At 47.1% G+C, this 12,212-nt stretch overlaps 1 protein-coding gene across 2 annotated transcripts in view; it reads left to right on the top strand.

Annotated features, from left to right (window-relative positions):
* The window catches only part of Cemip (cell migration inducing hyaluronidase 1), a 143,151-nt gene that overhangs the window by 86,589 nt on the left and 44,350 nt on the right, over nucleotides 1-12,212 (top strand). For both annotated transcript variants that reach the window (XM_020181136.2, XM_074061780.1), the window contains exons 6-11: nucleotides 448-627; nucleotides 3,372-3,442; nucleotides 4,027-4,122; nucleotides 4,712-4,833; nucleotides 9,318-9,450; nucleotides 10,147-10,338. In XM_020181136.2, the coding sequence (XP_020036725.2) occupies nucleotides 448-627; nucleotides 3,372-3,442; nucleotides 4,027-4,122; nucleotides 4,712-4,833; nucleotides 9,318-9,450; nucleotides 10,147-10,338 (794 nt within the window). The remainder of the gene's footprint in view (nucleotides 1-447; nucleotides 628-3,371; nucleotides 3,443-4,026; nucleotides 4,123-4,711; nucleotides 4,834-9,317; nucleotides 9,451-10,146; nucleotides 10,339-12,212) is intronic.

Genomic DNA, 12,212 nt, shown 5'->3' with positions numbered 1-12,212 from the left:
AGTCGTTTCAGTCTGGATTAGAGGTAGAAACCACTCATGCTCTTTGTTGTCTGGGTTACGTCCTAAAGTTGGGCTCTTGTAAGATATATGAGCCACTACAGCCTGGACAAAGGGAGGCATCAAAGGCCCGAGCCCCAAGTAGTATGTGACTTGGTCAATGTCTGTCTCAGAGCCCCAAGTAAGCGACTTGGTCAATGTCCGTTCCAGAGCCTGAGGTCTCTACTACTACAATAACGTCTTTGGATTTTACTCAGTGAATGATCATTACAGTCAAGTCAAATCCCTCCTTCTTGGATATTACTGTATGATATGTAAAAATAATTAAACATATTGTTCTCTAAAGACTTCTTCGCTTAAAAATCCCAGCCTTTGCCATCTTTGGATGGCATATTTCTTTTTTTGACTGCTGCCAAGACTACCCAGAGCCTGCTTCTCTGCCCTTTTCAGATTCGACACCTATAGATCCAAGAAGGAGAGCGAGCGTCTGGTCCAGTATTTGAACGCGGTGCCTGATGGCAGGATCCTTTCTGTAGCAGTGAACGATGAAGGTTCTCGAAACCTAGATGACGTGGCTCGGAAGGCAATGACCAAACTGGGCAGCAAACACTTCCTACACCTTGGATTTAGGTACTGCCTGTTCATCCCTTCCCCTCCACCAGGCTCTGGAACACAGAAAAACCCCTATCCCTCCAGAATTAGCCTTCCCTTTCTCACATCTCAGGGCCACACTACCCTAATGACACAGGGGGTTGCATTGGACATATTTGGAGCTTAAAGCCTACCTGGTTTTTCTTACAAGTGCATCCCATTCTTAAAATGCAAAAGGTCTTTATATGGACTTGTCTATTCAGCCAGCCACCTGCAAAATACTGAGTGTAAGAGCCATGCCTCAGATACACAGCTAATGCTCTTCTTCCCTTCCTTCGGCAAAAGGTCCGTGCCCTGCCTTGGGCATGGGCAGACATCGTGTTGGATGTAGTGATACCCAGCCAACGTCCTACCATGAAGGGGCCCTTGGTAGTTCCAGTGTGTCTTGTATGATGGCACCATGCTTGGTGTGGCCATGCACACTTAGTGGCACCAAGGGGAAGCTGTTTGTATCACATAGCTACACCTTTTCATCCTGCTGAGTCAGCTCTTAGCTCTGTGGAAAGTCAAAGTCATCTGTTGTGGCTGTTTGGAGACTTTGATATCCTTTCTTTGGAGAGCTTTTCTCAGGGAAAAGCAGTTTAACTGGCTGGGCAGAGATTCCCTGGGTGAGGGAAGGAAGGTCCAGGCTGCAAGGTGAGTTTTCTGACAGCCCAAGTGCTGCTCCTTCTGGAAGGGAAACCCAGGCAGAAAACATAAGGAGCCGACCATAACAATGGTACCTTGGCTTTACATGTTTCCTTTATTAGCAAACACCAAGCGCACATCTACTTCATTATTTTATAAACCAAAAGGCCAGTTTATTAATTTACTATGAGAGGGAACTGGCTACTCAGGACCTTGGCAGAAGACAGCAATGGTGGATAAGAGTCCAATTTCTGGCATCTGTCTGCCTGGAGTTGAGTCTGGGGTGTGCCTCCTAGAGGTAAGCACAGGCATGTGACCCATCCTCTTTGCTCTATGAGGTATCTTCAGAGCGATCTCAAAACACTCCTAGAGGATTCCACATGACGATATGAGCAAAATATTTGTCATCCTGCCTGACACAGAATAAGTGCTCAATAACTAATAGCAACTATCATCTTCTTATAAACAAGAGCCATGGGAAGGATGGGTGCTGCCATGTTTCATCATGGCCATCCATGTGGGTAAGAGGATGGGTAGGCAGGAAATGCACATTCATCCCTCCTTTGTTTGGGGCCACACTTTGAGTAACAAGGTCAGGGCATCTAAAAATCAGTGGAGGTCCTGAGGCTTAGGAAGCAATTATCAAGCAGATATTGCTGGGAGGCACTGGGCTGGACCAGGCATGTCAAGGTTGGGTGAGAAGACATAGATTTGTGGGGACTGTGGAGCATGAGAGGGCAACACAGTGAGCAAGTGGAGTGTGGTGCAGACTTGCAGGTGGGAGGAGGCCATGTAGGGCCCACAGAGAGGCCTAGGGCCAAAGCGTGGCTCTCCTAAAGAAGGAATTACATTATATGTGCCAGGGAAAGGGATGAGAATGAGGCTGGGAAGGCACCAGAGGGTCTTGGCTCAGTGTTAAGGAGCTTGGTTTTTATCCCAAGGGAAATGGGGAGCCATTAAGGGATTTTAAGTGAGAGAGTGTCATTGCTGAATCTTCAACCCCAATTAAACACCATTCAATGACTTATTCTCCAAGACAAAAGATCCAAACAAAAATCACAAAAGCTTCTCAGGTATTTTGCATCTCATAGTAAGAGATAGGTTACCATAGAGAGGAAAAAATACCTTGTCTTTGCCTAAGTCCTTATCTAGGACTCCTTTAACAAAAAGACTGATATACAAGAGAAAAACAGAGTTCTTTAATATTATAAGCTTTATATGATGTGAGCCTTTGTAAGGACTAGAAGACCTAGCATCTCATACTAGGTTTTGATGAAAGGTGGAGAGTCACAATGTAGGGAGGCTGCCTGTCTGTCCAGATTCTTCCTGCATCCCTCCTTCCTGGGTCTAGGGGGGCACTTCCCACATACAGGGATTAGGATCTGCTTCAGGGGAAAAGGGTAGGGACAGTCAGAGAGTTAGTCCTGCCATTTCGTAAATTCCTTCAGCCTAGAATTTCAAGGTGCTGTGTGCTGGGACCTGTTCTGAACTGCAGTAGGCATGATGGAGAAGACAAAAGCATTAGAAAATCTTTCTGCCCCATGGCAGTGCACTGTTTAGTAGAGGGCAGATGGGTGTGCAGCTTTCCAAAGTCATAACCCTTTTTACCCTCCATCCCCATTCCAAGGAAGAGACATTTCCTGCTTTTCAAAGGATGGAAGCGGTCAGTCATTAGCCCGTGGCATTTTCCTCGAGATCAACTCTTAGGGGTGATAGGCATGAGATGTAACCTTCCTCTCTTGGATCGCACTTGCCTATGGTTCTTGCTTCAGGGCCTAATTGAGCTTGGCGGGTGTTATGGCCAGGCTGTTGGCCTGTTTGTTTATTTGTGATTCATTCCCAAACACTGCCACCACGGAGTTAAGAGGCTCACAGTCTGCAGACGCCAGGCTAGCCGGGCAGCCAGGAATCCTGAACCAGTGCCTGCAAAGAAAGACTTTTGTTTCTTTAGAGAAGAGAGGCCACTGGTGAATGAATTTACCACCACCCCCACCCCCACCATGGCAGGGAGGGAGGCCCAATCACTTGATGCTGGCTCAACCCTGCCCTGGTGTGGGTTCAAACACCTGAAGGATTTTACTTGTTGTTTATTTCAGGCACCCTTGGAGTTTTCTCACTGTGAAAGGAGATCCCTCTTCTTCTGTGGAAGACCACATTGAATATCATGGTAATAAGTGACGGCAAGAGGCCTGATTCCTTCAGTGACGCTGTAACCAACAAGCTCTTGGGTCTTGACAGACAATGCCAGCACTTGGCAGAGGGTCCAGTTGCTTCACTGGCCACGTTACGCAAAAGTGGCAAAGATCCACACCGATGGAAAGTCAGTCACTCACCATTACATGTACATTTGCAAAGGAGTCGTCATTGACTTATTTTGAAACACAGATATAGCACAGGAAAGCTCGGAGTTGAGAGGCAGTCCCAGGAGTGATATTTTGAGTTAGAGACCTGTAGAGAGCCTTTGTCATATGGGGGTGACAGCCACTGCCCAGCGAAGGCTGTGGGAGGCTCTGCTGGTCTAACCTGGGGAGGAGCGCTCAGCTCATGATAGGTGATGAATTTGTTGGAAGGTTACACCTGAACTTTCAAAGCTGAAACAAAAATGGGGGGAGTAGCCTGCCCTCTGCTAAAGAAAATTGTTTTCTGAAATGGTTCAAGATCCATGGGTGTAGCAGGCTTTCTCTGCCTTGGAAGCCCAACTTTAGGAATTTGGGGTCTGTCTGGTTGCTAAAGCATCCATCTCTCTGACAGGACACAGAGGTTCTGCCGCCGCCCGTGTTTTCAAACTGTTCCAGACAGAACACGGAGAACATTTCAACGTCTCTTCATCCAGTGAGTGGGTCCAAGGTGAGGAGTTTGAGACCACCTGGTAAAACCTGATCAAAGACAGGAATCATCATCTTTATAGAACAAGGGTTTTCTCTTACACATAGGAACTCTTCATGGTGCAGAGGCTGCAACCGAGGTTTTTAACTTATCAAGCCACATTGGCAAATTGCCCCAAAAGATTAGGATTGAACTTTATCTCAGTAGGGGTCCAAGGCATTTAGCTTAGTTCTTGGAGTGTCTTTTATATGCCAGGCAATGGCCCTGTGAGGAAAGAATTGAGCTTAGCACCTGACAGGGCTGAGAAGCAGCAGCACCAGGGGCAGTCTGCAGATGGATTTTTTTCTCCTTTTCCTTTGTTTGCTTTTGCAATGCCAAGTAATATATTTTGCCTTTACAAAACCAGAAAGTTAATAAGAGGTGTTTTTATTAAAAGGTGGGGAATGTGGGGGAGTTGACAGTTTGTTTAGACACCCCTCAGCAAGCCTGGCACCACCGTGGATAGATGGCGCTCAATTCCCATTGAGATGAGGGTTCTGGCAGCCACACTGGGCATAACTGGGCCTCATGAACAGCTTCCTGATTGACCCTTTCTTTGCTTTCTGCCTAGACGTGGAATGGACAGAGTGGTTCGACCATGACAAAGTGCCTCAGACTAAAGGCGGGGAGAAAATTTCAGACCTCCGGGTAGCTCACCCAGGAAAAATCTGCACTCGTCCCATTGACATCCAGGTACCCAACTCACACCAACCAAATAGTTAGGGAGGCTTTACTGTAAAGAAGACTCTATGGATCATAGTTTTCTTATCACCCGGGTGATGTGACTCTTATGATCCTCCTGAGAGACAGGTAAGACAGAAAGTACCATTCCCACCTTAGAGACTGAAGAGAGGCTCATTTTCTACCTCAAGGATGAGACTAAATTCTCTCCTGATGATCCCGCTTTCAAAAAATAAGGCTTTCTTCTCCTTCATCTTACCTACTGCTTCAGCCATGGTTGAGATGGGAGCAGCTGCAGGGACATGTGTGACTTGCATTGATTGATTTCCTTTGGGTCTTTGAGTGGATAGGATTCTGCTATGATTTTGGGGGCCAGGCTGAGCCCACCCCAGAGAGAGAACACAAGCTAAATGAAAGCCACCATTCAAAGAATGGACAGTGTTTGCTCAGAGAGGGCCACCACTCATTCACTCTACTCAAGGGAGAGCTGGACCTGCTCGGTGGCCCATCAGGACAGTGTTGAAGTGATGCCCAGATGTTGCAATTCACCATGCAGAACACGGGGCTCCAACCCAACCAGCCCTGTATGAGGGATTCGGGTTTCCAATTCATCCCTGCACAGGGGACAGAGGCTTCAATTCCCCAACCCTGCATGAGAAACATAGGACGCCAGGGACAGCAGGAGAAACAGGAGACATAGGAAAGTAATGCGACTTATTTCCTTATGCCCAGTCCTGTTCCAAAGCAAGATCTAAGGCCACCTAAATGCTTGATAAGGAATTAGAAGTCATAGTTGCTCCTCTGTATGCATAGGTTTTGCACCCATGGATTCAACCAACTGAGGATCAAAAATATTAGGAAGATGGGGGCAGGGATGTAGCTCAATGATGGAGCACTTGCTTAGCATGTGTGAGGTGCTGGGTTCAATCCCCAGCACTTCAAAAATATTCACAAAGTGAATTTATACTAAGCATGTTTAGATTTTTCTTTCTTGTCAATATTCCTCAAACAATATAGTACAACTATTTAGGTAGCATTTACACGGTATCAGGCATTATAAGTAATGCAGAGGTATTTAAAGTAGATGGGAGGATCGGCGTAATGATAAATACTATGCTGTTTACATAAGGGACCTTTGCATGGGCAGATTTTGGTATCCTAGGGATTCTGGCACCACTCCCCCCAAGGATACAAGTTCAACTGCAGGGACAGACACTGCTACAACACTGTCTCCCAAGCCACATGGCAGGTCATCTGAGTGTTTCCAATCAGAGCTTTGGCTCTGCACTGGCAAGGGACCACTTGTCCAGGGGGACACTCTGTTCTGAACCTAGCGAAGGCCAGGGATAATTTTCTTACTGCTTGGCTGGGGATCTTCCCTTCCCATGGCCCCAATGTAATTGAGAAGGGTTTACTCAGATTTTCTTGTAAGATGCAGATTCTTCTGGGGTCCAACAGAATCCAGAAGCACTGACTCCCCCAAAGCACATACTTCCTGCTTCTTGGATTTAATTGTGATTTTTGTCTTGTGACCTTGTACATTCCAGCTTTAATTCTGAAATAGCCAAAATTTTATCTCTTTGGTTCACTTGCCCACAGGAAGCCAGGTCCTTTACCAGCCTCCCCTCTCTGAATGCCTCTGGAAATCCTTTAGGAATGCTCATATGGGCTACAAATCCCTCTGCACTCACTCTGCCAGGCGTCTGGCTCCAATGCGTTGCTGTGGAAGGATTACCTTGCTGTACCAGGAAAACAGCCTTCCTGAGGCGTTTCCCACGCTTCCTCTCTCTCTCTCTCTCTCTCTCTCTCTGCTCCTGGAATGGACACTGTACCTTCCCCCCAAGAGTCCCCAAACACAGCTAAACCTAGGCTGAGAGCCTACAAGCCATGATCTTCCATGGGGACTCATTCTACACTTTATAACCACTGTCTGCAGCCAGAACACAGGGCTCAGTTTCCTTCAACAAAACAAGTAGCTGGGACAATGAGTTCAAGTTCTCAGTCATCCATGGTCCAGAGAAGAATAAAAGACCCAACATCAGTGTCCTCCTTACCCTACATCTTGGGCCTGCCTTTCTCAGAGAGAGCATTTTTTAAAAACTCCCCCAAAACTGGGAGTTTTGCTGAACTCCTCAGTAGTTCAAAATGCCCAATTCCAGAATAAGAGCTTGACATTTCCTTGGCACAGTCAGAGCCCCTTGAGGTGGCCAATTAACACCCTGAGTCATTGTGTCCCAAAGGTGAGTTCCAGCCCCATCTCTCGTGCCAAAGAGGAGGTGCTAACTCCTGAGATGTCAGGTGCACCTGGCTCCTTATCATCCGAATCACTAGCGGTCCCCAGGCTTAGCCATAGCATCTCTTCGTGCTCACAAAAGTAACATTGGTGATGGGAAGGTACTGCAGGTGTTTCAGAGGCTGGAAAAGCAAAGCCAGCCTTGTTCCACATACATGGGAGGGAGAGAAGCAAGAAGCCATTCTTTTCAGAAGTGTCCAGCTAAATGTCTGAATCAGATAACCTATCGGTGAGGTGGAAATGAAACCGTCAGTTTCCTGTGGTCACAGGCACCTTCCACATCCCCAGAGGCCCCACAGCTCTTCCACCCTTCTTCTGAATCCCTGAAGAAATGAGTGCCATCTTAAATTCTGTCTTGGTCACAGATATCAGTTGAGTTGTTTAACTGAGAGCCTCAGTGTGCTCACCTGCAAAAACAGGAGAAGTAATGCTCCCCTCATGGGATTTCTTTTGGATTTAATGTGACAATACATGAAATGCCTGAACCACAGTAAGCACCATAAACATTTTTGTTAAAAATTATTTTGATTTATTATTAATTACAATACTATGATTATCTTATTTCTATTATGAGCAATAACCTTCTGTCCACCTAAAATGAAATCCATCTCACTGAACAGCTATTGATAAGTCTTCTTATCTAATACTGAGGTCAGTCTTCAGGTTAGAAACAGGAGAACACAGAAAGCAGCACGATTAAGCAGACATTCCCTTGAAATTATTGCTGCACACTGTGCCTTGAGGAAGGTCCAGGCCCAGTTCTCAGGGTTATGGGGTGTCCCGGTGAGGAACACACGAGCTTCAGGAGCTCATCAGGTCAGATGACCTTGAGCTTGGGTCTGAACCTCTCTGGGCCTCAAGAGTTTCCTGTAAGAGCAAGTGTAGTATCCTTGTCCGTCTGCTGCTGTAGGGACCACCCACGATAATGTGTGCACGTGTTGCTTGAATTTTAGCTATGAATTTTGATTCTTCACATCTATGTGACTTTTCTTTTAAGCAAAAAACGACAGGTCTGTTGGGTTCAAAACACCTAAGATGTCTCACTCTCCCTCCTTCTCTCTCCTCAAGGTTGGCTGTACTTTGCCTCCCTACTTCTACTGGTCCCTTTGGTTTCTGTGCCAGTTCTACAATAGCTGTAACCCTTGCTCTAAATTGCATGTCTCTGAATGATAGTCCCAGTCTTAATGCAGACACACCCTGGCTTTGGGGTGAGCCCCAGCTAGCAGAGATGGCGTCCTCCTTCAGAGGACTCCCTAAATTCTCTGCCTGGTCTTGTAGCTTCCTGCACAGAAGCCCCCATGGACTGAGACCTCACTCTGTTCCTGGCCCTGCACTGGATGCTGGGGACAGGGAAGTGGACAAAAACCTGTTCCTTGCCCTCCCAGAGCTCAGGAATGCATTGGGAGGGGGCAGACACTTGAACAAAGGACATTAGGCTGTAAGCATCTGTGCGAAGGATTGGGTAGGGCTTAGGAGCCCCAGTTTCACAGTTCAAGAAGTCTAGGCTCAAATTTTAGCTCTGCCCTGTACTAGCTTTGTTATCCTGGGCAAGTTACTCAGTGTTTCTGAGTGTCATTTTCTTTACTTCTAACGACAACTCATAGTTTTGCTATCAAAGCAAAATGAAGATGAAATGACGCATGTGTAAACATTGAACTCCCTTACTACACAAGTGGTTCTCAAACTTTACCAACCATTAGAATCAACTTTTAAGAGTCCTGATGGCAGGCTGCTGCCCAGACTTGATCAAATCTGAGCCTCTGAGGATGGAGCCAAGCACAAGCAATTTTTAAGGGATGAGCCTGTCTAGGCTCCTTGGTAAATAAATGTCAGCCCCTGACTGAGTGTGGTGCTGGGGGGTGGTAAAAGCTGTAAGAAGCAGCAGACTCAGATCCTAACAGAGCCTGCTCTGTTATAATCCTCCATTAATGTTCATCCAGTGAGGAGCAGAAAGTTTTAAGTCACTGGTGTGCATATCAAATATGTAGGACTGACACATGTATTCATTCTGAGACTTTATGCTGTCTTTCTTACAACAAAGCATGTGGACAAGTGGTGAGACAATAATCCTGGGCTGTAGCAAATATTGTTGCACCAGTGACAGTTTTAGGCTTACAAGTGTATGTTGAGAACATTCATCATCACCCTCCTTCTTATTAAAAAAGAAAAAGACTTTGCTCTCTAATATCTGTGCCATTCACAGGCCACGACAATGGATGGAGTTAACCTCAGCACTGAAGTTGTCTACAAGAAGGGCCAGGATTATAGGTTTGCTTGCTACGACCAGGGTCGTGCCTGCCAGAGCTACCGTGTGCGGTTCCTCTGTGGGAAGCCTGGTAAGCCGCCTGTCTCCTCCTTGGGTCAGAACTGCAGCCGTGGCTCCTTGAGTTGCTGCCAGCTGTGCGTTCTGATCTGGGTGGCTGGGTAGAGTACCAGTGTGTCAAGGAGCGACCCTTAGCCTTTCTGGAAGGGGAGGGGCTGGTCCAGGAGCACCAGGGTGCAGATGAGCAGAGCTGACCCTCCAGACTCCCCTACAGAGAGGTGAAGCACTTTGCTTCTTGGGTTGCTATTGTTTCAGACCAGTTTCCTGAGTGTCTCTCCTTAGAAGGGGCTGGAAACGGCTGGTTTGTTCTAGGAGGCAATCAGCCATCTCCAGAAGGCAGTCATTAGGGATGGGACTTCTGCAGAGGGAGAGGTTTATGGCTACTGTAAGTAATAGTTGAGAGAAGCTATATTTGTTTTACATCTTGAGCAAAGAGGGTGTGGCGGGGCAGGCACATTTAACTCCACTGAGAAGTTAGTGGAAAATTCCCCTGCCCAGACCTAATGAATGGCTCTTTTTTGGTCAGGTTTTTTGTTGACTTCAAAAACCTGTATGTACCAAAACTGGGATGGAGCAAGCCTGGTGATTTGGGTTTTGGATAGGCAAACCTGACATTTGCGTTTTTAGGGAGGGAAAGGAAGAGGTGGACAGCCAGAAGTTTGCAGAGGGCAAAGGGCTGGATCTCAGTTCTTCCTGTCTTGGGTTACAGTGAGGCCCAAGCTCACGGTCACCATTGACACCAACGTGAACAGCACCATCTTGAGTCTGGAGGACAATGTGCAATCATGGAAGCCTGGGGACACAGTGGTCATCGCCAGTACTGACTACTCCATGTACCAGGCGGAGGAGTTCCAGGTGCTCCCCTGCAAAGCCTGTGCTCCCAACCAGGTCAAAGTGGCAGGTAGGCAACCCCTGTCCTCCCTAGGCTGCATGAATCCTAACACTGTTGGGCTTGAAAGGTCGTAGAATGCTGCCTAACAAAGGGAACATCTTAGAACCTCAGGGAAAGCCTTGATTTCTTATTCATACATCTCCATTCAGCTCTCTGCTGCTGTCCAGATACCTGAAATAATCAACTTAAGAAGAGGAAAGGCTCACAGTTTTGGAGGTTTCAGTCCAGGTTTGGTTGGCACTGTTGCTTTTAGGCAGCACATCATAGCAGAAGCAAGTGTGGAGGAAGCTGTTCACCCCAGGGTGGCTGGGAAGCAGAGGGAGAAAGAGAAAGGGGCTGGCGTTCCCAGCAACCTGATTTCCTCCCACTAGCTCCACCTCTTAGAGTCACCAACACCTCCAAATAGTGCCACAGACTGGTGACACAGCCTTTAACACATGGGCCTTTAGGGGACACTTATCCTCAACCATTGCACTAGGGTTCCGCTTCTGCAGACTGAGCCTGGCTCCAGGCTGTGAGTTGGGTCCAGGTTGGCCCCATGTCTTGTTCATTCACTCATTCTTCCTACAACGTGTCTGTCTCATGGGGGAGATGGAAGTCTCCTGTAGAGATAAGCAGGAACACAGAGGGCTCTATGTTCAGAACTGGCACACTCTCGTACCACATCCATTGGCCAAGGCAAATCACGTGGGCAAGGTCAACACGAATGGACTGGGGAAGCACATTTCTCCATTGAGACTGGTGGGGGAGTGAGTACTGTTGGAAAATAATTTAGTCTACCACAAAATTGAACATCCCTCTTTCTCTAGCCTTTGGGTTTTTCTTCGTCTTCTCCTAAATCTTGACTTCGATGTCCTGTACTTTGAACTCTCACTTGAGGTAAAAAGAGACCAGGTCCTCCTTCATTCTTAGTGTGTGGAGGGGGGGAGGGGAAATCGTGTATCTGTTAGGGTTTTGGAGTTATAAGCAACAGAATCAGACTTCACCATCAGAAGCAGAAGAAGTTTTGATTCGGAAGTTTCAGGCAACTAAACTAGAAGCTGAGCCACAAACGGACCAGGCAGAGGACAGTGCCAGGTACATGGCAGCATAAAGGGCATTCCTGTGTTCAGGAACCGTGCTTATTCCCTGGGACATGGTGCTCAAAAGTCACCTTCCAGTAAGAGGGCAACCGGCTGAGCTGTGTCTAGGACAGGCAGAAGTTCACCGAGGACTTCCCTGGCAGTCCTCAGAATGCATCAAATGGAGACAGGGCCACTCTCAGAGGAAAACCGGGCTGTGCTCTCAGAGGAAAGGGGACTCAATACTGTGCATTAAAATTATTACATGCTACGGGACCATAGCACCTAGGGAAGTACGAGAATCGGGGCTGAGAAGAAGACTGGGAGTTGACAGGGCATACCCAATGTACTTAAATTCACATTATTTTGGAAATAACCCATCAGAAACTAAAACTCAACACCATCTCTTTGGATGGTTGGAGTATGCTCAAGAAAGAATTTTGGGGAGCATGATTTTTTAAAAGGCAGAAGTAGAGATAGGATTCAGTTCCCCCTTTATTCTTGGTGGAATGGGCCTGGATGTCACGTGACTGGGGCAGTCCACAAACACCCAGCCTGGGATCTCAGGGCACTGACCCAAGAGCACAGAGGCTTTTTGTGGGGGAGACAGTAACTTGCCGGTGTGTCTAGAGAGAGGAAAGGGACGTCAGTGTGGGGGTGGAAGCTCATATGACTGGACACTTGTTCCTCGACAGGGTGAGAGAGACTGCTTTTTAAAAATCACAACATTTGAACCCTACATTCTTGGGAAAAGCTTTGAGGTATCTTATCATGAACAAATGAGTCTGGCACATGGATGGAAAAACAGAGTGAAAGCATAGG

The sequence above is a fragment of the Castor canadensis genome, chromosome 19, assembly GCF_047511655.1.
Source record: "Castor canadensis chromosome 19, mCasCan1.hap1v2, whole genome shotgun sequence".
Classification (NCBI taxonomy): Eukaryota; Metazoa; Chordata; class Mammalia; order Rodentia; family Castoridae; genus Castor; species Castor canadensis.
Note: the sequence above shows the minus strand (reverse complement) of the source record. Positions and strands in the feature narration are given on the sequence as shown.